Genomic DNA, 25,354 nt, shown 5'->3' with positions numbered 1-25,354 from the left:
CCAACTCTTTAACTACTGTAACATCAGACCTCATACTTAAGTGACATAAGACTCAAAACCGGAAACATATCACAATTGGTATTTCACTTCATAAACTGGTTAAAAAAAAAAAAAAAAACAGAGCTACTTGAAATAATGGAACTTCCTTACCCTGCTTATTTTCTCCATCTCCACAGGGGCCTTACTTTATTTAGGATTCTTTTCAGTCAGGCATGAGAAGTGAGGCTCCACAAGTACTGTAAATCTTTACCCAGTGCCAAAGGTCAAAGGGTTATCTGTGCTATGCAGTTTTAGGGTAGATGATTTTCTTTATTCTTTTCTTTCTCTCCCCATTTTTTTTTTTAAGAAAACAAAACATAGGCATATGAAACACACCAAGCTAATTTAGGTACTAAAAAAGTTCTTCTACCGATGAACCTCTTTCTCAAGAAAAGTACTAAATATCAACTTTTCAGGCATTTTACAAAGAGAAACCAGATGCAACCGAGTCCCCCCTTCCCACCACTATTGTCTGCTAGAAAACTTACACACAGCTGCTAAAGCAGTAAAATAACTTCAAACCTACAAAAGTGATGACCATTTAGGCAAATGCACCAATTTTGTTCTTGGAAAAAAAACAACTTTGCTTTATCTTTAAAAAAAAAAAAAAAAGGAGTAAGGTTTTTGTTCACAAATTACACCTCATTTAATAACAAGACAGATGTTTTTCACAGAGCTTTTCATGTTTTAGAGTATTTTGAAAGGTGATGACTATTCAAGACTAAGCATATAAAAGTCCAGGAAAAACCATCAAAATTCTTTTCCCAATTATTTTTTTTTGGTTTTGATACGGAAAGTTGAACCTTAATTTTTAAACAAGGAGAAAAATATTTAAGAAAATATAAGCATTTATTGCTCCCTTTCTTTTCTCTCACCAAAATGATCTTTTCTAAAGTGGGAAATAAAATTGAATGTAACATCCCATAAGGTGCCACTGATACAATTTTAAGACAACACAATATACAGCACAAGAGTAAAAGGCATTTGTTCTTTAATGGGGCATTGTCATTTTAACACTCTCTGCAGTCCTCTGAATTTAAGAGGCAGAAATACAAATTATAACAGTATTGCTATTGCATTCAACTGAGTTACCAAAAAAATTAAAAAATGGCTTTCAAACACTGAAGAGCGCAAAATATCCTCTGTGATCTGCTATAATTCAAAATACAATTTGGAATTTGCTAGCTATATTTCTCCCATAATAAAGCAGCAATGATTTGCCTGATCCCTTTTGCTTCCTTCTTAATCAAAATTCCTTTATCTTTTGCAGCAAGTAAAAAACTGATAAATGTTTAGAATTATACCAAATTAAGAATATAGATATGATCTCATCTGAAATTTCAATGAGATTTGTTGAAAGTGCCTTACTTTCCTGAAAATGACCTTTCAGGAAAAACATTTCCTGAAAATGTCTTTCATTTTACAATTATGCTGACAAGTGGTTTCTTCCACTCAAATCTTTGTAGCTCAGACAAAAAATGTTGGGTCCCTTGGAGCAGGACAGCATCAGTGCGTAGGCTTAACTCCAAACTGTACAGCAGTGATTCACTATCTCAGATCTTCTGAAATCAAAACCATATATTAAGCTCCTAGAGACATCTCCACCAGAATATCAAACTTTTCAACCCAATACAAGCAAAACTGAACTAAATAATCTCCCACTTCTCCAAACCTGGTCTTACTCCTGAAGCTCTACTCCAGTGAAGTATCATCCATTCAGGACTCCTGAGAATCAGTCCAACTTCCTCTTCACCTAATTAGATTTATAAGCAGCTAACAGCTACTAAGCACTTACTATGTACAAGAGCACTGTGTTGAGGGTTCAGCACGTTCTAGTACACTTAATCCTCAATATCCTGGACACTGTGCAAATTGAGGTTTATGGAGGTACAGTAACTTAACCAAGATCACACCAAGTGTGAGGACAGCTAGAATTCAAACCCTGGCCATCTCGTCTCAAGACCCTCATTCTTCTATTTTAAATTGAAAAAAACTGACCTTTTGGTGGTGTATGGTTCTACTCAACACATGTACAGGTTTATGCAACCACCACCACAATCAGAAAACAGAACAATTTCATAGTATCAATGGCCCGTGCTGCATCTTTGTAGTTAACCCCGCTCCCACCCCTAATTTATGTCCATCACTGATCTGTTCTCCATCCCTATAGTTTTGACTTCTCAAGAATGTCACATAATTGGAATAATACAGAGTGTATTTTGAGAATGGATTCTTTCACTCAGCATGATGCCAGTGATATCCATCAACAAACTACTGCAAGTAGCCATAGAGTTCATTGCTTTCCACTGCTGAGGAGTAACTCAACTATATGGCTATATCACAGTTTATTTACTCACCCAGTGAAGGACAACTGCTGTTTCCAGTTTGTGGGAACAGTAACTTGAGCTATACATTTTGTGTATAGGTTCTTGTGTGAACATGCATTTTCATTTTTCTAGGGTAAACATGTAGGATGGGACGGCTGAGTCACATGGCACAGGCATATTTAACTTCATTAAGACACACTGAACTGTTTTCCCGAGTGGCTGTACCATTTTGCATTCCTACAATAATGCATGAGTTCCAGGTGTTCTGTATCCATGTCAGCATTTGTTATTGGCAGTTTTGACATTTACAAATTTTTTAGTCATTCTAATATGTACGCAGTGGTATCCTACTACAGTTAAAATTTTTTACTTTGCATTTCTGTAATGGCTAATGATGTTGTACATCTTTTCATAGATCCCTTAGGCATAATAGCTATACATGAAGGTCTTCCATCAGGCCCACATGTAATGAGTCAAGTTCTAAGCCCCCAAAATTTCACACCTGCCTTCTCTCCAATGAACTGTTTTAGTTTATCTTATTATTTTAGATTATTTCAACAACCATTTCATTGATTTCCTGTCTTTGGTAGCCCTCTCCTGGGCCCATGCTCACTGATTCTCTAAATCTACCCTTTACAGTATCATTACCAGTTATGTGTCTAAACAAGGCATGTCATTTTCTCACTTCAAAATTTGATGGCTCTTCACTATTTATTATACAATATAAGACAAAGACTAAATAACTTTTTATGGTATGCAGGGTCCTTAAAACACCAGCCCTAGTTAATTCCATGGTTTTAGTCTCCACAGCTCCCACCCATGCAACCCATGATGTAGCCATAACAAACCAATGAAGCTACTTCTTTTAATCTTTTTGTACATTTTGAGCTCCTATGATTGGAATGATTTTCCTCCACTTTTCAACTGGGGAAGTTCTCGTCATATAGTAAAATTAGTCATTTATCCTTCATGCTTACCAAATACTCTGATCACATCTCAATTTTATCAGCACATTTTCCTATAAACGCTGATAGGGCCTCTAGGCTGAAGTTAAACACTTTGGAGGCAGACATGCCATCTTACATTCAGGTTCCTTATGTCCAATCCAGGGCCTGGTGAGTATGTGCATTAGATTAATATATCCTAATTTTTTCATTTTAAAAGTAATAGGGAGTAACAGAGAACACACACAGAAACTTCTGAGAAAAATGTGTATTGTATTAACCTTAACATCAGAAAATTTGCATTTCTAACTGGCACTATCTTCCAGGCAATGTCTTCGTGAGGAGTTATAAGAACTCACACAAGTCAAAACTGAATGTTGTGGGGATGGTTTCAATTTTGCAACTGATTTGCTGGTAATTAATTTACACTAATTTAATGGTAACTGCAGCTCATTTTCAGTAATTTCTAAATGGAGTTCAACTGATATGCAAAGCCAAAGAGCTTCTGTGTTATAAGCCTCCTAGTAGAGCCCAAGAGACCAGCCCCAAGAAAGCATCAGATCAGATCAGATCAGTTGCTCAGTCGTGTCTGACTCTTTGCGACCCCATGAATTGCAGCACACCGGGCCTCCCTGTCCATCACCAACTCCCAGAGTTCACTCAGAATCACGTCCATCGAGTCAGTGATGCCATCCAGCCATCTCATCCTCTGTCGTCCCCTTCTCCTCCTGCCCCCAATCCCTCCCAGCATCAGAGTCTTTTCCAATGAGTCAACTCTTCACACGAGGTGGACAAAGTACCGGAGTTTCAGCTTTAGCATCATTCCTTCCAAAGAAATCCCAGGGCTGATCTCCTTCAGAATGGACTGGTTGGATCTCCTTGCAGTCCAAGGGACTCTCAAGAGTCTTCTCCAACACCACACTTCAAAAGCATGAATTCTTCGGCGCTCAGCCTTCTTCACAGTCCAACTCTCACATCCATACATGACCACTGGAAAAACCATAGCCTTGACTAGATGAACCTTTGTTGGCAAAGTAATGTCTCTGCTTTTGAATATGCTATCTATGTTGGTCATAACTTTCCTTCCAAGAAGTAAGCGTCTTTTAATTTCATGGCTGCAGTCACCATCTGCAGTGATTTTGGAGCCCCAAAAATAAAGTCTGACACTGTTTCCACTGTTTCCCCATCTATTCCCCATGAAGTGATGGGACCGGATGCTGTGATCTTTGTTTTTTGAATGTTGAGCTTTAAGCCAACTTTTTCACTCTACACTTTCATCAAGAGGCTTTTGAGTTCCTCTTCACTTTCTGCCATAAGGGTGGTGTCATCTGCATATCTGAGGTTATTGATATTTCTCCCGCCAATCTTGATTCCAGCTTGTGCTGCTTCCAGTCCAGCGTTTCTCATGATGTACTCTGCATATAAGTTAAATAAACAGGGTGACAATATACAGCCTTGACGAACTCCTTTTCCTATTTGGAACCAGTCTGTTGTTCCATGTCCAGTTCTACCTGTTGCTTCCTGACCTGCATACAAATTTCTCAAGAGGCAGATCAGCTGGTCTGGTATTCCCATCTCTTGAAGAATTTTCCACAGTTGATTGTGATCCACACAGTCAAAGGCTTTGGCATAGTCAATAAAGCAGAAATAGATGCTTTTCTGGAACTCTCTTGCTTTTTCTATGATCCAGCGGATGTTGGCAATTTGATCTCTGGTTCCTCTGCCTTTTCTAAAACCAGCTTGAACATCAGGAAGTTCACGGTTCACATATTGCTGAAACCTGGCTTGGAGAATTTTGAGCATTACCTTACTAGCGTGTGAGAGAGTGCAATTGTGCAGTAGTTTGAGCATTCTTTGGCATTGCCTTTCTTTGGAATTGGAATGAAAACTGACCTTTTCCAGTCCTGTGGCCACTGCTGAGTTTTCCAAATTTGCTGGCATATTGAGTGCAGCACCTTCACAGCATCATCTTTCAGGATTTGGAATAGCTCCACTGAAATTCCATCATCTCCACTAGTTTTGTTCGTAGTGATGCTTTCTAAGGCCCACTTTACTTCACATTCCAGGATGTCTGGCTCTAGGTCAGTGATCACACCATCGTGATTATCTGGGTCATGACGAGCTTTTTTGTACAGTTCTGTGTATTCTTCCCATCTCTTCTTAATATCTTCTGCTTCTGTTAGGTCCATACCATTTCTGTCCTTTACCGAGCTCATCTTTGCATGAAATGTTCCTTTGGATTTTCTTGAAGAGATCCCTAGTCTTTCCCATTCTGTTGTTTTCCTCTATTTCTTTGCATTGATTGCTGAAGAAGGCTTTATTATCTCTTCTTGCTATTCTTTGGAACTCTGCATTCAGATGTGTATATCTTTCCTTTTCTCCTTTGCTTTTCGCTTCTCTTCTTTTCACAGCTATTTGTAAGGCCTCCCCAGACAGCCATTTTTGCTTTTTTGCATTTCTTTTCCATGGGAATGGTCTTGATCCCTGTTCTCCTGTACAATGTCACGAACCTCTTTCCATAGCTCATAGGAGCCTCTTTATCCGAGACCTAATAAGTTCCATAAAACACTGTACTCACTGTATTCACACAGTGCTAAAATGAATGCTTTACAAAGAGTACTGCAAGTCTCAGGGCCCATAATAAAGCTCAATAATAGCAGCTGAGTGAGTTAAAAAATACTCTCCATTTGAGTGACTACTAAATGCTCCTGGCTTCATGCTGTGGATTCAAAGAACAGTTTGTGTTATGGGTTTATGGAATCCATGGTTGTATTTCCTTTATTTCTCTGATCATCTAATTGGCACTGTAACAGTTACTAACCAAATCAAGATTAACTAGGCTTTCTCAGGGGACAGAATATGTCATTAGATTTATGACAAGATGTCTCCTGAGAGTTTCCTCAATCAAAACGAAGGATAAATTAGAACACTTTAAGACAGTTATGGAACTGGCTTAAAGACAGGCACGAGCCAAAGGTTCAAATACCTTCCCCCTTATATGTTAAAATAGTTTGTTTTTCAGATATGTGATCAATATTACCTAATATTTTGTAAATGACTTTTGAAGAGGGTCTGCACAGTAAAAATTTCCAAATTTGCTGATCTGGTGAATATCAGATTTTTACAATTGTTGCTTGTTGTTGTTACAGTTGTTGCTTGTTGTTCAGTCACTAAGTAGAAGGCAATGGCACCCCAGTGCAGTACTCTTGCCTGGAAAATCCCATGGACAGAGGAGCCTGGCAGGCTGCAGTCCATGGGGTCGCTAAGAGTCGGACACGACTGAGCGACTTCACTTTCACTTTTCACTTTCATGCATTGGAGAAGGAAATGGCAACCCACTCCAGTGTTCTTGCTTAGAGAATCCCAGGGATGGGGGAGCCTGGTGGGCTGCTGTCTATGGGGTCGCACAGAGTGGGACATGACTGAAGAGACTTAGCAGCAGTGTCTGACTCTTTTGTGATCCCGTGGACTATAGCTCTCCAGGCTCCTCTATTCATGGGATTTCCCAGGCAAGAATATTGGAGTGGGTTGTCATTTCCTTCTCCAGGGGATCTTCCTGACCCAGAGATCAAACCTGAGTCTCGTGCATTAGCAGGCGGATTCTTGACCACTGAACCTTGTGTAAAGTGATTTAAAGCAACAGAATAAGCTGTTTTCTAAAGGAATTTTAATTTACTGTTTGTGTACATGAAAATCGCCATGTATAGTAGGGTCTAGAGCAAACTTGGGAGTACAGATATTTATAACATTTCCGAATCAGAAAGTGAAAAGAAAGTTCACAAAATTTCCTCTTTAAGGGAAGAAGTAAGTTCTAAGCTGATTTGTGTCTCATTTCTCTATATTATATTCCACACACTGCAACAGAAAGGTATTTCTAAACATGAACCTAATCAGGCCGCTTGCTTACTTAAAATCATTTCATGGCTTCACACTGCCCTAAGGATAAAGCTGGAATTCCCTCACATGCCTTACCAGGCACTTTCCTCTCCCATTTCACTCTGGTCATAGTAACATTTTAGTTCCTCCAGAACACAGTCTCCTCACCTCCTGGCTAACCCACATAAACTCCAGCATTCCTTGAGTACTTCCAGGGTTCTGCTATCCCCTCTTTGCAAAGGTAACTTTACCCAGAAGCTATGAAGCTGGAGTTTCAGAACCCTTTATTTGCATGGGACTTCCTTGGTGGCTCAGATGGTAAAGCATCTGTCTACAATGTGGGAGACCTGGGTTCGATCCCTGGGTCAGGAAGATTCCCTGGAGAGGGAAATGGCAACCCACTCCAGTACTCTTGGCTAGAAAATCCCATGGACAGAGGAGCCTGGTGTCCATGGGGTCACAAGAGGTCTATTAAAGACCCTGTATCTATAGTATATTTTTATATTGCTTTAACCTATTTTATATTATTTTATCAGACCCCCATGAACTGTATCTGCCCCAGCACCTTTGCCTGGCTGAGATCTTCCTTTAGATCTCAACACAAATGTTCTCTTATTGAAAGCCATCCCCATTTTATCCCTCAATTAGGTCTGAGGTTCCTGTCAAATGCCATAGCAGCGATCTGACTTCCGCTATCAAGGAGTTCATCACACCTTATTTTAATTGCTTATGTAATTATTATTCTTCCTCCTAAGTTCCCCAAATGTATGATCTGTCTACACTAAATATGGTTGGGTTCTAATGTAGGGACCACCACATGGTGAACTTGGTAAATATTTGAGAATCAGAAAATGAATCTGTGAAGGAGTACTCAGTGGCAAACAAAATATAGGAATATAGGGCTCAAACTACAAGATTATACGTGAGAGCCTGTGACTCATCCACTCCTTGGATGTTTGGGAAGAAATGTACTGACTGAACGATGATAACCATGAAGGTCACATTTTCCTTATTATATAAAGGAAATCAACCCTGAATATTCATTGGAAGGACTCATGCTGAAGCTGAAGCTCCAATATTTTGGCCACTTGATGCAAAGAGCCGACTCACTGGAAAAGACCTTGATGCTGGGAAAAACTGAGGGCAGGAGAAGAAGGGGCAACAGCGGATGAGATGGTTAGATGGCATTACTGACTCAATGGACATGAGTCTGAGCAAACTCCAGGAGATAGTGAAGGACAGGGAAGCCTGGAGAGCTGCAGTTCATGAGCTGCAGCTGAAGAGTTGCTGTTGTGACCCACAAACAGTCGGACGTAACTCAGCAATTGAACAACATCAACAAGCTGAGAAGTATGGGGAAATGTGACTGGAAACAAGGTAAACAATAAAAAGCACAATAAACATGGACTAAACAGAGGTTCAGCAGTAACAAAATTAAAAACTATCATTGGCCTGACAATTATAGGCATCTAGAAGGCACAAAAATAAATTTATGAAGATTTCCAACAAGAATAACAAACTAGAACTAAGAGTTATTAAGTTATAAAAAACTAACATGGCTATTTAAGAAAAATATTACTGTACTAGGTAGGTACCAGTGTTTCCACTTTTATGTACATACTAGTCACCTAGTAATTGTGTTAAAGTGGAGACTCTGATTCAGTAGATCTGGGGAAGGGACGGGGAACCTGAAATTCAACATTTAAATAAAATTTCAAATTATGCTGCTGATCCTGGGACCACATTTTGAAGAGCAAAGACTATCAAGTCTACACCTGGAATTGCCAAACCATAGCAACATGGCCTACTGCCTCTGGGTAACCTGCCAGCTAAAAAATGGTTTTCACATTTTTGAGTGGTCAGAAAAAAATTTTAAACAATATTTTATGACACATCAAAGATTACATGAAACTCGAATTTAAGTCTCCAGGGACTTCCTTGGTGGTCCAGTGGCTAAGATGCTCCCCATGCAGGGGGCCCGGGTTTGATCCTTAGTTGGGGAATTAGACTCCACATATCCCAGCTAAGAGTTTGCATGCAACAACTAAGAGTTTGAATGCAGCAACTAGAAAGTCTGCATGCTGCAATGAAGACCAAAGATCCCAGGTGCCACAACTAAGACCCACTACAGACAAATAAATATTTTTTAAAAATTTCAGTTTCCATAAATAAACCTTTATTGGACCACAACCAACATCCATACATTTATGACTTTTCTGTGCTGCTTTGTGCTATAGTGCCAGAGTCAGGCATTTGTGGAAGAGACCATATGGCCCACTGTATTCATCTGTGTAGGCTGCCATGACAAAATGCCATGGACTGGATGGCTCAAACAATAGAAATTATATTCTCAAGGTTCTGGAGACTGGGAAGTCCAAGATCAACGTGTGGCAGGAGTCTATGTCTGATAAGAAGTCTCTTCCTGGCTTCTAGACTGTTACTTTCTCACTATCTCCTGATGGAGAGAGCACTCTGGTATTTCTTCCTCTTCTTATAAGGACACCAGCCTTATTAGATTAGGGCCTCACACTCATGACCTCATTCAACATTTATCACACTTTCAAAGGCTATGTCTTCAAATACAGTCACATTAGGGATTAGAGTTTCACCATATGAATTTGGTGGGAACATAAAACATTCAGCTCATAGCACCCACAAAGCCTAAAATATTTACTATCTGGCTCATTACAGAGAAAATCTGCCTAGTCCTGGTCTAGACCCTTGCTTCTCAAAATGGGCAGAAATACAAAAATTTCCAGCTTCACCCAGACATAGTAAATTTTAACAAGGTTCCTGGGTAAATTCATACACATATTAAAGCTCAAGAAGTAGTGGTTTCCACATCTAATGATCATGGAAGGTAACATGGGAAAAAATTTTTTTTAAATCCAGATTTTCAGACTCTATCCTGGGAGAAGATTTAAAATGGGAGAAGAACCATTTTAAAAACAGTTACGACAGCTAACATTTGTTGAGGACCTACAATGCAATTTACAATGCAATGTTAACTCTTATGTGTATTATGTTACTTAATCTTCCTAACATTCTAAAACAACTATTATTATTATCTCTATTGAGGCAAACAACCAGGATCTGTTAATAAACTGTGGAACTTGTAAGTTAAATTGAGGCAGTAGACACGAAACTTTGTCATCTGATGCTTTTCCTCTGTCAGTGCCAAGTGCTTCTGTACCAGTGTATTGTATATGATGTACTACTGGAAAGCCTGATTCCATTTGGGATCACAAAAATACTCCCAGAAGAGTTAAGACTTAACAGCTGAGCAAGATTTTTTCCAAACAGAAAGTATAGGTCTCTAATTTTGTCCAGAGAGTATAAAAAATATTTTAAAATGGGAGATTACCTTTCATCCAAGAAAAAGAATTTAAGAAAAGATAAACAGATGATTAACTGTAACTTTTGTATAGTTTTTACAGTTTCATTAACCTACAAACATTCTGTCTTTAGTTAGAGGTAGTTGCAAATTGTCAAACAAAAATCTTTTTTATTGTCTTAATGAAACAGTATTTTTTTTAGTAATGGGATGTTTTAGACGTGGAAGCTCCCATTTCTTTTGAGCAACAGGTTTTTTTAAGTGTTTTTTTTTTTAATTTAAGTATTAAGGTTCTAAAATGTGATCTGAGTATCAATCATATGTGGCATTGTTGGACAGTACAGAGAAGGAAATTTTTAAGATTTTCACTCTCAGTAAATTAGGAAAAAATATTTCACTATTCCCTAAAGTCTCTAACTGTCAACATGTTTTGTCTTGATAACAAATTAAACACAAAATTAAAAAATGATAACTTAAGAGATACTTAACAATGAAGGAAGTGAAATGCAATACTTTTTAAATGTTCCCTTTAATTTGTACTCATAGTCAATTTTATGGCCTACATAGTAGGTGGTTTCCAAAGATCATTCCTTTAAGAAGTCTACTGACTTCAGTTAAATGAACTTATTTTGTAATTATTTGAAAAGAAACAATAAAAGAATGTAATCAGATACTGTTCAGAGCAACTTTTTCTACTAAAAGTGAAAATTATCTGTGGTAAAGCACAGGAAGAACTGAAGAGAGACAAAAAATGCGAGGCTATGTCCTCAAAGATCTTGCCTGTGGTAAATGACAGCAATAATGTTAATGGAATGTTTACACCAATCCTAAACATGGTCTGTTAACAAATAAAAGCAAAATGATCTCATAGAAACGAGTGCTGCATTACGAAGTCAAAGCTAATCTGGACAGAATAGTTAATGATATTTATGTTGTTGTTGATACATTACTTCAGCAGTGAAAGACTCCTGACATCTGTAACGGTATTTGGGCTAGTAGTTGGTATCAAAGCACCATATTATCTGAAATGAATTTATACACTAAAAGTCAGTACAGAATTATACAACTGAAATTATTCACCATTAGGAAGATTTTGTTATACAATACCATGTCTCTTTTACTCCATCTTAAGTGATGCAGTCAGAAACATGCAGACCAACCACATCATACGGATTTTCACCTGCAGCATACTTTTAAAGATTTTCTGAGTGTTATCTAAGCCTTCCTTGGCTGAGAGGGGTGAGGGAATACAGTCTCTGAAAAGACTTAGGCTTGCTTTAAAAATGTGACTTCCATATGTCATAAATTGCTGCTGCTGCTGCTAAGTCGCTTCAGTCGTGACCAACTCTGTGCAACCCCATAAAGAGCAGCCTACCAGGCTCCCCGGTCCCTGGGATTCTCCAGGCAAGAACACTGGAGTGGGTTGCCATTTCCTTCTCCAATACATGAAAGTGAAAAGTGAAAGTGAAGTCACTCAGTTGTGTCCTACTTCTAGCGACCGCATGGACTGCAGCCCACCAGGCTCCTTCATCCATGGCATTTTCCAGGCACGAGTACTGGAGTGGGGTGCCATTTAATGATTCTAATTCTTCTAAAAACAAAATCTCTATTATAGTAAGGTTCACAATGAACTGTCTCTGATCATCATGCCACAAAATCTTGTTCTGCCTTGATGAAAGGAAAGATTACAACTTCCTCTGGTTAGATCAATTTGGCTCACTAGTGCTAGTTCTCTATTTTCTTTCATGAGATATGTAGCCACACAACCAAACCCTGTTCTATCAGTACTATAGGGCAAGATAACACCCAGAAATCTAACTTAATTTTATCATGCTTCTACAAAAAATGGCTAATGGACTTGAAAACTACATTTGTGTTGCTGTATGGTAGAAACCATCACAACACTGTACAGCAAATTTCCTACAATTAAAAAAATTACATCATTAACCAGGGACTGTTTCTGGAGACTCCTACTCCTAGAGTTGGCAGTTCTAACTTTCAGTTCAGTTCAGCCGCTCAGTAGTGTCCAACTCTTTGCGACCCCGTGAATCGCAGCACGCCAAGCCTCCCTGTCCATCACCAACTCCGGGAGTTCACTCAGACTCAAGTCCATCGAGTCGGTGATGCCATCCAGCCATCTCATCCTCTGTCGTCCCCTTCTCCTCCTGCCCCCAATCCCTCCCAGTTTCAGAGTCTTTCCAATGAGTCAACTCTTTGCATGAGGTGGCCAAGTACTGGAGTTTCAGCTTTAGCATCAGTCCTTCCAAAGAACACCCAGGACTGATCTCCTTTAGAATGGACTGGTTGGATCTCCTTGAAGTCCAAGGGACTCTCAAGAGTCTTCTCCAACACCACACTTCAAAAGCATCAATTCTTTGGTGCTCAGCTTTCTTCACAGTCCAACTCTCACATCCATACATGACCACTGGAAAAACCATAGCCTTGACTAGACGGACCTTTGTTGGCAAAGTAATGTCTCTGCTTTTGAATATGCTATCTAGGTTGGTCATAACTTTCCTTCCAAGGAGTAAGCGTCTTTTAATTTCATGGCTGCAGTCACCATCTGCAGTGATTTTGGAGCCCAGAAAAATAAAGTCTGACACTGTTTCCACTGTTTCCCCATCCTTTTCCCATGAAGTTATTTCCCATAAAGTTCTAACTTTAGATTTCTCAAAAAGAGATCTCTAAGTTTTGAAGGTGTGATTTTGAATATTTTAGATCTTTACAATTGGTGTAAAAAACCTGCTCACTAATCAGGCTTGCTGTGAAATATTTAATAGCACAAATTCTTTGACAAAATAGAAGCTAAAGATGATCTAGTATCAGTGTCCTAAATGCTAAACTAAAATAGCACTATATAAGTAATCCTCCCCTTTTCAATTTCTTCTACACAGACAAAACAATTAAGAACAGTTTCTGACAATCAGCTTATAAAAAGTCCTCTTGTGATTAGAAACTCTAACTTCAGAATGTGAAGCCAATTTCTGAAATAAACAGACAATAAAAGAGGAACAAATTATTCCAATCAGCCTATTATCAGGGAGCACAACTGTGCTATTAATTTTGCTTCGGTTTATTGTATGATGAATGAAACAAACATTTTAAAATTCTATTTAAAACTGAACTAAACACTGAAAGTGCCAAGGGGGTAAAAAACCGAAGTGAAAATAATCACTACAAAGATAAAAAAATCTTGAAGAAAACCACAAACCACAATTTAGAACAAATCACATAAATGTTTAATCACAAGCCCAGTGCTTTTTATCCAACTCCCCCAAAGTAAACCACTTCCAATAAAATCAAACTGTGTATCTTAAAACCATTAAACCAGAACAAACTAGCAACATTAAAATACTTCCACTGCTCTGACAAAATTTATATCACACTAACAAATATATAAGAATCTTTTTAGCCGCTTTAAAAAAGAAAACATTCTACATTTCAGGGAATGGAGCTTTGAGGGTTTAGAGTAAAATGTTCTAAAATAACTTTCAATATTAAGTACAATTAAATTTAGTTAATCAGATTTGGGAAAAAATTGAGGAGAAAATTAGACAAGTCAACTGAATCTTGGTTTAATCCTTCTTGTTTTAGGCAGTGGTCACATTCGCTACATTTTTTTAATCTAGTGCTATAATGCCTTACATAAAAAAGAATTTTAAATGACTGTTACAGCAACTGAAATACATGAACTCCTTCACCTATTTCTTTTTTTCAGAAACAAAGAACTATATATATTACTACGGACAGAATGTCCCAGTAACACACTTTTTTAATGAAAACTTTATTATCAGAAATTGAACAAAAAGGGCATCAGAAAGGGGATTAGTATGAAAATGAAATTTTGAGACCTTAGTTTGCTACTCAAACTGACATTGAATCAGCAAACAAAAGCATTTAAATTTCATTTCCAAGCCCACTTAGTAAATCTAGTTCCAGTTAGAGTATCTTTAATGTGCAGAAGCTCAATAAAAGCAAGTATTTGCCATGTAAGACATAGATAGTGTTCCCTTAACCTACTGCCCTTTAGACATCTCACTAGCTGTTAAACAGGCAGCTACTGCCAGATGCTCACGCTAAAAATGATCACAGATGGTCAGCTGTCCAGTTAACAGAAGATACTGCCCACCCCCAACAGCCAAAAGTAAGAAGGAAAGGAGTGAAAGCTGTTAACACTTGGTTGCTTAGTTGGGTAAACCCATTCGCTTGCTATAAGCTGGGCTAGGCCCCACGGTGACTTTTAAGAAAAGGAAAATGGGATCCCAGGACTCTAAAAATTAGAAGGCATCTTAAAGGTGATCTAGTTAACAGCTGTACAATGTGTGAATCTGTACAACTGCATCCCTGGCAGTCAACCATTCCAGCTCTGTCCCTGAAACTCCAGGGGTACGGAACGTGCCTCTAACAAGAAAGCTCTAAAGCTATGACAAAGTCCTCTGCCACCCTGCACTGCAATTACTCCAGCTACTCAGTCTAACTCCAGTCGGGAAACATGGGGCTATTTTAACAGATGGGGTATATGGACTATAACAGAATCATTTCCTATTTTTATACACTATAAAATGATTTTAACTGAATTACCCCAAATGGCATATGCAAAGGATCATACCATAAAAAAACGCAGGCAGTAAACATATGCAATTTATTTTTAAAACACAGGAAGAAATAAAGGTTTATAGGACGAAAGCAATTATAGAGATTATAAAAGATTTTAACAAAAATCAATGGATCTTATATATATATATAAATGTATGCTATCTGCAGAAAAAAATTAAATTTTAAAGAACTGTTTTTAATTGGCAAAGTTTTAATAAAATGTTTCTTTAAACTTTTCACAAGCAGAGCATTACTTTTTTTTTCCAATAAATTACTCATCTATTTAGAATAAGCTACTAATATGTTCAAGAAGATTGCTCTAAGAATCTCCTGTTTTGTATCTTCAGTGTATTTATATTTCTAAACTATCAGTGAAGAAATTGGAGGTATTAAGCTTGATGTATGATTTTTCATCAACAATTGTCTCAAAGCCCGTTTCTTACTTGATACTGACTAAAGTTTTCCAGATGAAATGACATGCCTACGGAAAGGGAAGGCACCCTGAGAAAGCATGGCTAGAGATAACTGCTGCTGAGTGCTTGGCAGTAGGTTGGGCTAATGTCATCTGAGCATCAATGGCTTAAGGAAGGTCACCCTGGAACATATGTAACTTCTCATCCTTTATAAAGCTGCATGACAGGGATCAACTGTGAAACTTATTTAACCTAATACAGATTCAATTAAAATCCAAAACAACAAGATTACAAGCAAAATGCCATCTGGGAAACTACTGCCAAGAACTGGAGGGTGGGGTTCTGTGTCCTTGGGTCTGAAAAGAGATTTGCACCACTGCTTCTTACTCACAGGGACTCTGGTCTAATGCTGCAAGGCCAGGGAAATGAAGCCTTCCTGGATGGGACCACTATGCCTCCTTCCTGCCCGCACACCAAAGGGTGGTCTGTGATGGGGAAAGCCAGAGTGCTTGTAAATGTCCAGTATGTGCAGAAGGGGCTTTAATAATCCAGTAGGAATTCAGCTGATGATCATAAACTTGCTGCTTTGTGCTTAAGGGTAAAAATCTACTCATGAGCAACAAACAGCTAAGTGTGCAGTCTACACCTTGAGTATCTGTTTATACTCATGCATTTATTGTAGTTGTAAGTGTCTTTATTATACCGTCTACTAAACATGTTTACATCACAAAACCCTTTCACTGTGCAAAGATAGGATGATTAGCGAATAAAACAGTATCTTTCAGAACTCTGATGAACCCAAACATAAAATTAAGGGTTTTTTTCTTGAGTGTTTCTGTGTTAGAACTACATACAATAAATATTTACAGTTACATGATTCATATGTAACAGCGTTATTTTGTACATAATTTACATATTTTTTACACATGCAAAATAATATAGAGAACTCTCTATATAATATAGAGAACTCTTAGGCAATTTCTTTTTTTTTTAATTTGGTTATTTATTTGTTAATACAATTTTAAATCTTATAGTCCATTTACAATTATTACAGAATATTGGCTATATTCCCCATGTTGTACCATAATACTAGAGCCTGTCTTACACACAATAATTTTTATACCCTTCTCTCCCCCACCCCATAGTGCCTCTCCCCACCACACTGGTAACCATTAATTTGCTCTTTATGTCTCTCAGGCAATTTCTAAGTTAATCTGATCATCTGGCATAACAATATTGCTATTTTCACATTTCTATTCTACATCCACCATACAGTCACAAGAATAGATCACAAGAGTGAGATCGGTATATCACTCCACCAGAAGTGAACTTCAGAAAGAAAGTCAGATGCCCAGTGCTGGCGAGAAGATAGAAAGATACATTGGCTCAGATGGTAAAGAATCTGCCTGCAATGCGGGAGACCCAGGTTCGATCCCTGGGTTGGGAGGATCCCCTGGAGGAGGAAATGGCAACCCACTCCAGTATTCTTGCCTGGAGAATCCCATGGACAGAGGAGCCTGACGGGCTGCAGTCCATGGGATTGCAAAGAGTCAGACATGACTGAATGACTGAGCACTTGTGACATTGTGCTGAGTCACTCAGAGGTGAGTCAAGGACCACTGAATGACTTATGCAGTAGAATACACACAGTGAGGTAGTAAAGTCACTTCTTTTCTTTTTATCACTAAGTCAGTGATTCTGCCTTATATCCAATAACTTTTTCTCCCAAATGGTCAGAGAGGAAGGAAAAAAGGAAAAGCACTATACAGGTTCACTCACCTAAACCACTGAGAGTGTAGAGAAGGCCACTGGTATCTAAGAAAATGGGTCCGTGCTCCTGCTGCCCCTCCTCTTTGTAGTACAGCTTGTAGCCTTGAATGGTTGCTGTATCCTCAGCATCTTGCTGCCACTTCACAGAAATGGTGGTACAGTTCAGAGGTTCCAAATGTAACTCTGGAGATTTAGGGGCTACAAAAATTCACCAGATGTGTATGTGTAAGAAAACTCCTAATTCACATGAAAACACAGGAGAGTGGAGAGCTCTCCATTCTAAATCAACAACTGCATAAAAGTTCAATTCCAATAATTACATTTGCCCTTCATATTAAAAATTATACAACGATATTAAACTTTGAGACAGAATTAAAAGTATAAGATACTACAGAAAAAAAAACTAAGGTATGGGGTTGGCCAAAAAGTTTGGGTTTTTCCATAACAGTGTATGAAAACCCAAATGAACTTTTTGGCCAATCCAATATATAAATAAGAACAAAATTATATTTGTGGATTTTAAGTTTTTTCAAAGAAGCAATATGTATTTTGTAATTTTATAAAATTTATTTTTTATTTGATGGATAATTACTTTACAGAATTTTGTTGTTTTTGCCAAATATCAAAATGAATCAGTCATATGTATTTCCTAATTTTGACCATCTAATTGTGATTAATCAATTAACAACAAAAAGCCCAGTCACATTACACTCCACATTAGTAAAAGAGGAAGAGGGTCTGGAACTTCCTAGTATTATGATCTTTCTATTAAATTGATGATTTGTTTAAAAATATATGATAGTGATACTGATTCATTTCAGTTCAGTCACTCAGTCATGTCCGACTCTTTGAGACCCCATGAACTGCATCACGCCAGGCCTCCCTGTCCATCACCAACTCCCGGAGTTTACCCAAACTCATGTCCATTGAGTTGGTGATGCCATCCAACCATCTCATCCTCTGTGTCCCCTTCTCCTCCTGCCCCCAATCTTTCCCAGAATCAGGGTCTTTTCAAATGAGTCAGCTCTTCGCATCAGGTGGCCAAAGCACTGGAGTTTCAGCTTCAACATCAGTTCCTCCCATGAACACCCAGGACTGATTTCCTTTAGGATGGACTGGTTGGATCTCCTTGCAGTCCAAGGGACTCTCAAGAGTCTTCTCCAACACCACAGTTCAAAAGCATCGATTCTTTGGTGCTCAGCTTTCTTTATAGTCCAACTCTCACATCCATACATGACCACTGGAAAAACCACATCCTTGACTACTTTGTTGACAAAGTGATGTCTCTGCTTTTTAATATGCTGTCTAGGTTGGTCATAACTTTCCTTCCAAGGAGTAAGCGTCTTTTAATTTCATGGCTGCAATCACCATCTGCAGTGATTTTGAAGCCCAGAAAAATTGACTGTTCTATTTCTTTGCATTGAGTGTGGCGGCTGTGCCAGCACAGGAGTTAATTAGGCCTCTATTAATAAATAACTTGGTAATTCAATTTGATTTAGACCCATGTATCTTCCTTTAATTTATTTTTTAATTGAAGTAATTGCTTTACAGAATTTTGCTGTTTTCTGTCAAATCTCAACATGAATCAGACATAGGTATACATATATTCCCTCTCTCTTACCTCCCTCGCATCTCACTCCCCATTCCACCCCTCTAGGTTGATACAGAGCTCCTGTTTCGAGTTACCCGAGACATATAGCAAATTGCTGCTGGTTATCTATTTTACATATGGTAATGTAAGTTTCCATGTTACTCTCTCCATACAGCTCACTCTCTCCTCCCCTTTCCCCACGTCCCTAAGTCTGTGTTCTATGTCTGTTTCTCCACTGTTGCCCTGCAAATAAATTATTCCATACCATCTTTCTGGATTCCATATGTATGTGTTAATATACAATATTTATCTTTCTCTTTCTGACTTACTTCACTCTGTATAATATGGACCCATGTATCTTTGAAGGATGTGCAAATTAAGCATAGATATGCAGAGTACATCATGAGAAACGTTGGACTGGAAGAAATACAAGCTGGAATCAAGATTGCCAGGAGAAATATCAATAACCTCAGATATGCAGATGACACCACCCTTATGGCAGAAAGTGAAGAGGAACTCAAAAGCCTCTTGATGAAAGTGAAAGAGGAGAGTGAAAAAGTTGGCTTAAAGCTCAACATTCAGAAAACAAAGATCATGGCATCTGGTCCCATCACTTCATGGCAAGTAGATGGGGAAACAGTGGAAACAGTGTCAGACTTTATTTTTCTGGGCTCCAAAATCACTGCAGATGGTGACTGCAGCCATGAAATTAAAATATGCTTACTTCTTGGAAGGAAAGTTATGACCAACATAGATAGCATATTCAAAAGCAGAGATATTACTTTGCCAACAAAGGTTCGTCTAGTCATGGCTATGGTTTTTCCTGTGGTCATGTATGGATGTGAGAGTTGGACCGTGAAGAAGGCTGAGCACAAGAATTGATGCTTTTGAAGTGTGGTGTTGGAGAAGACTCTTGAGAGTCCCTTGGACTGCAAGGAGATCCAACCAGTCCATTCTGAAGGAGATCAGCCCTGGGTGTTCTTTGGAAGGAATGATGCTAAAGCTGAAACTCCAGTACTTTGGCCACCTCATGCGAAGAGTTGACTCATTGGAAAAGACTCTGATGCTGGGAGGGATTGGGGGCAAGAGGAGAAGGGGATGACAGAGGATGAGATAGCTGGATGGCATCACTGACTCGATGGACGTGAGTCTCAGTGAACTCCAGAAGTTGGTGATGGACAGGGAGGCCTGGCGTGCTGTGATTCATGGGGTCGCAAAGAGTCGGACACGACTGAGCGACTGATCTGATCTGAACCAAAAGTTTAAATTGTTTTCAATTAAACCCATGATCTATGGAATATTTTAATTTTTGAGACAAAATTTAAAAATATAAACCTAAGTTAGATAAGACAAAGAAGAAAGATACTGTGTTATTCTTCCTTAATAGTCCACATTTACCTTTCACACTTGTAGCTTTGGGTGTCCTGTGTGAGGTCCACACTGAAGACTCTCCCAGCCCCACTCTGGTGGCAGCAGTAATCCTCACCAGGTAGACACTATCAGGTTTCAGGCCTTCCAAGAGGTGCTCATGAGTGGTCCCTGGGAGCTCCAGAACTTGGATGGAGTTTTCAGTGCTCAGGCGGAAGGAGAGACGGTACAGGACCACCTGGCCCCGCCGGTACTTGGCTGGGATGGGCAGCCAGGAGACGAGGATATCAGTGGGACTTCGACTTGTCAAACTAATTTCAGGAGGTCTCAGGGGAACTAGTCATAAAAGAAGGCAGATTGCTTATCAATATTTAGGATCAAAATGATCAACTAGCACACTAGTATTTACTGAAGTATCTTAGCAGCAGCACATCATATAATAAAGAACAGGTCCTTTCAACCCTGGCTGAGGCTTCCAGTCAAGCAGAGTACAAACCAGAAAAAGGAAGGAAAAAATATTGAAGGGAGGATCCAGTGTGGAGAACCAAAGAAAGCAAGATTTTCATCAATGTTGCTGTGACTGTTTTGATGTTGTCTGGGATGAATATGAGCTTACTTAACACTCATAAAAAACATGAGAATATTTCACAATAACTTCACCAAGATGCCTTAAAACATAGAAAAGAGAATTACACAAGAATGGAGAAGCTGAGGACAGCAGGGTTAAAACCTGACAAATAATTTGAAGTGTTTAACAGTTGTATCTTAAAAATTAGTGTGACTTTTTTTTATCCCCAACTATATCTCCATGCTGCTTAATATGAACACAATGATTTTCCTGTAAATAATCTGAATATAACTGGCACTCCAGGAAAATGGGTCAAGAATACTGGGAAGCAGTCTAATATTAAAAGTTAAGATGAGTTCTGGAGTTAGCCTCTGAGTTACTGAGTCCTCGTTATACCAATTTCTACTGTGTGTGATCTTAGCCAAATTAATTTCTCTGTGTCTAGGTTTCTTCATATACAAAATGGGTATGAAAACAATAGTTTCTTCTACAGGCTTTCCTACCTCAAGTGATGGAAACTATTTGTCCAACCGCAAAAGATGAAAACCCTGGTGTCACTCTTGACTCCTCCACACACTCCCCACATTCAATCCCGTGGCTCTATGACTCACATGGCCACCCCCGTGGTCCCTGCACCATCACCCTCAGCCTGTATTGTCCCAATAGCCTCCTAACAGATCTCCCTGCCTTTGTCCTCATCTCTACCATTTAGTCTCAACACATTTGCTATTAAATTCCAGGTCAGATCTTGTCATTATTCTCCTCAAAATAGCTCCCATTTTACTCACAGGAAAAGCTAAAGTCCTCATTTAAGCTTCACACGAAACCCTATCCACTGATACTTGTATGGTTGGCTCCTCATTCTATGCCTCATCTCCTACTACTTTCTGCTTGTTCCCTCCACTGTAGCCATGCTTGTGCTTCAGGCCCTTAGCAATTTCTGTTTCCTCTCCTAGAATGCACATCTTTCAGTCATTTGCTTAGCCAGTCCCCATTTTCATTTCCTTTGTGTGTGTGTTAGTCGCTCAGTCGTGTCCGACTCTTTGCGACCCCATGGACTGTAGTCCATCAGGCTCCTCTGTTCTTGGAATTCTCCAGGCAAGGATACTGGAGTGGGTAGCCATTCCCTTCTTCAGAGGATCGAACCCAGTTCTCCTGCTTTGCAGGCAGATTCTTTACCATTTGAGCCACCAGGGAAGCCCCTTCATTTCCTTTAGGTCTTCAAATGTAACCCATGACAAGAGGTATCTCTGTCTGAAGACTTACTCCCCTTTCCTGCTTTCTTCCTTCTTCTCAACACTTACTACTATCTAACTTAGTATATATCACTGGGTGTTCATCTTATTTATTGATCCTCTCCCTCTTCTCCCACAGTAGAAAGTAATAGTTTCTTCTTCCACAAGTTATAGGCCAATTTTTCATCTCTTTCATTCACTACTGAATACCGAATAACACATAGCAGGTACTCAATAAATATTTGTTGAATTAATGAAATAATAGGTAGAAAAGGGAAAACTAAGCATTTCTGAGTCCTTTACATGAATTCATGAATTCTCACAAAAACCCAGTGAAGAGAGCATCCCTATTATTTATACTTTATAGCTAAGAAAACTGAGGTAGAGAGGTGAAATCACTTATCCAAGGTCACACAGCTTGGAAGTAAGGAAGTAGATCTAGAGCCTACATTCTCACGCCTATACTTTACTACTCTTATATAACAATGTTTCTTCTATCATAGGGCTAGGTCGGGATTAAATGAGCCACTGGAAGAAAGGTTTTTAGAACAGGCAGTGGTAAACATTTCACAAACATTAGCTGTGTCTGCTGTGTACCCTAGGAGACCCACACGGAGTAGAATGGCAACCCACTCCCGTATCTTGCCTGAAGCCTGACAAGCACAGGCTGAGGAAATGGGGGGAGGATACTGATGTGGAAACTGAAAAAGCAGTGTCAGAAGTCTGTATGTTATCCAGAAAACAAAATGAAATTTAATTAAACAAAAAAGTTGCAAAATAAGGAAAGGTTTAAAGGAGAAAACTTTGAGATCATAACTGAACTGGAACTGGCAAGTTTAACCAGTGGCTTGCTATGCTTTAGACACATTTTCTTCTATGGGGCAATACCTCATATACTTCATAAACCCAAAGCAACAGCAGCAGCAAACACCAGCCTGTGTTTCACTTTAGTTATACATGTCAGAGGCTGTTAAACATAATGAGATAACTAGAGAGGTAGGTCATGGTTCACCCTAAAACGGAATAAACTCAAATGTGGAATTCAGCGTCCAGATCAGTGATAATTTTTCCTCTAGTAAAAGTCTGAATTTATAAATAAACAGTTACACAAGTGGCATTACACAAATATAAGAGATGTAGGACTAAATGGATGAAGAGAAAGATTTGAGAATCATTTATATTAAAATGCTTTGAAAACTCAAGGAGGACCATTTCTTGAGGATGGATGAGAAAACATTTGTAAAGGGGGAACAGTGTAATTAAGTATATTTTAAATAATCCCCCTTTCACACTGTAGAGTACAAAAAATGGGCTGTGGAGAGGCCCTGAAGAGCGAGATGAAGAGTCAGAGGAGGAGAATCAGTTCTATCAGGACTATTTTAACAGACAGAATTTCCCACCATTATAAGAATATATGGGCTTCCCCTGTGGTTCAGATGGTAAAGAATCAGCCTGTAATTCAGGAGATCTGGGTTTAATCCCTGGGTCGGGAAGATCCTCTGGAGAAGGAAATGGCAACCCACTCCAGTATTCTTGCCTGGAGAATTTCAGGGACAGAGAAGCCTGGCGGGCTACATACAGTCCATAGGATCACAAAGAGTTGGACATGACTGAACGATTAACATTTTCACTTTCATAAGAGTACATGGAGGCCCGCCCTCAAATGCACAGCAATTCAACTTCCAATAGGAGATAACAAACTGAACAAGTAATACTTTCCTCCTTAAGCAGAATAAACACAAATTTTTCTAAAAATAAGCTATCTGATTTTATAAGAATAGTTTATTGATAGTACTAAATTTTATAAACTTTCAGTTTCAGAAATTCAATTCCTCTGGCCTCCAGTCTTTACAGACACTCAATGTAATTGTCATTACATTTATTCCTGCCTAGAGAATCTCACATTTTGTTTCACTCAGTAAAGAAAATAAAAAACTCTGCAATGCATTTACAATTTAAACTAGGAACTTGAAGAAATATAATGACAATTTTGTTATTAAAATTTGCATTATGTGTCTGAATTTGTTCAATATTTATAGCTCATGAAATTTAAAATTATTACTAAATCAGATGACCAATTAAAAACTGTATGAATTATAAACAAAAGTGCTCTTTATCCTTATCATATCCTGTTACTGTCAAAAATTGAGGGTAAGATCTAAAACGGTAAATTAGCCTGCTAGTTATCACATCTGGTTTTTTTTTTTTTTAAACTAAAACCAGGATATTTTCTCTTAAAACACATATTCCTCTAAAGTTGTAAAAAACATATTAATGTTCATGCTTAGATATCTTAGAATCACGTTTTCTTACCATCCTCTAAAGTGTTCTGTATCACATGGTCGGACATCTGACTGGCCCCCATTGGCATATATGCCACAATGTAGAAAGTATAATTGCTGGCAGGTTCCAAGTCATCAATAATATAATGAGTGGTGTCGTTTCCAATGACTACTTGATACTCTTCATTATTTAAACCTAGATTAAATAATTGGTGTTTAAAAATTATGAATATTCAAAATTAAATTAACAAGATCATTACCATTTAACAAGACTACATACAGTCTTGTTATACACTGATCCTTGGATCTCTGTTATTTTTGTGACTCTGAAAAATGTGAATAGGAAGGTTTTTATTTTCTAAAAGTAACCATGTTTTGCTACAAGTTTTTAGCTTGAATTTTTCCTGAAGAAATCAAACTGAAAACAATCTTCTCTAAACTTCATTTAACATCTAGTCAAAACCCATATCAGAGACAATGTACAGCAGTAACACAACAGAGTTTAATACTACAGAACACTGTAGTTCATAACAGTGTAAATCTTACTTGCTTAAATCACGGTTTCTTTTTTCTTTTAAACAGAAATGGAGAGACAGTAGGGAACGTAATGGCTCGACTCTTTATAAAAATAAACCAAACCAAAAGTTGTCCTGCAAAAGGTCTCATTTTGCCCCTAGAGATTCTATTAAATTTGACTGACACAAGTTGTTCTTTTATTTATACTAAAAGCAAAAGAACTGGGAGGCACAGAATGTGCTTCAAAACGTTTTGTTCCACTATGAGGTACCCACCCCCCCACGCCCAAAGAGGAAAAATACTCTCAGCAATTCTTAATAAAATATGCATGGCAAGATATAGAAGAGGATTTGTCTTTGTGGGATTTAATTCCTACAGAGCAAACCTGTAAAGTGGAACAAGAGCGCTGGCAGCTACTGTGTTTTGTGAACAATTCACAGTAAATGCACGTCAACTTAATCAAAACTCTCTAAGGACAGAGCCCCTTCTCTCCAC

At 38.5% G+C, this 25,354-nt stretch overlaps 1 protein-coding gene and 1 long non-coding RNA gene across 3 annotated transcripts in view; one reads left to right on the top strand and one right to left on the bottom strand.

The window, feature by feature from the left end:
* Positions 1-25,354, bottom strand: part of PRTG (protogenin) — a 152,485-nt gene that overhangs the window by 49,387 nt on the left and 77,744 nt on the right. Inside the window, exons 9-11 of the mRNA XM_061431209.1 lie at positions 24,375-24,539; positions 20,289-20,594; positions 17,309-17,497 (exon numbers count right to left, since the gene is read on the bottom strand). Of these exons, the coding sequence (XP_061287193.1) occupies positions 17,309-17,497; positions 20,289-20,594; positions 24,375-24,539 (660 nt within the window). The remainder of the gene's footprint in view (positions 1-17,308; positions 17,498-20,288; positions 20,595-24,374; positions 24,540-25,354) is intronic.
* The window catches only part of LOC133256256 (uncharacterized), an 80,440-nt gene that overhangs the window by 31,688 nt on the left and 23,398 nt on the right, over positions 1-25,354 (top strand). The gene's annotated exons all lie outside the window — the stretch shown is intronic.

This window comes from Bos javanicus, chromosome 10 (assembly GCF_032452875.1).
Source record: "Bos javanicus breed banteng chromosome 10, ARS-OSU_banteng_1.0, whole genome shotgun sequence".
NCBI classification, from domain to species: Eukaryota; Metazoa; Chordata; class Mammalia; order Artiodactyla; family Bovidae; genus Bos; species Bos javanicus.
The sequence above is the reverse complement of the archived record's forward strand: the minus strand, read 5'-3'. Positions and strand labels throughout refer to the sequence as shown.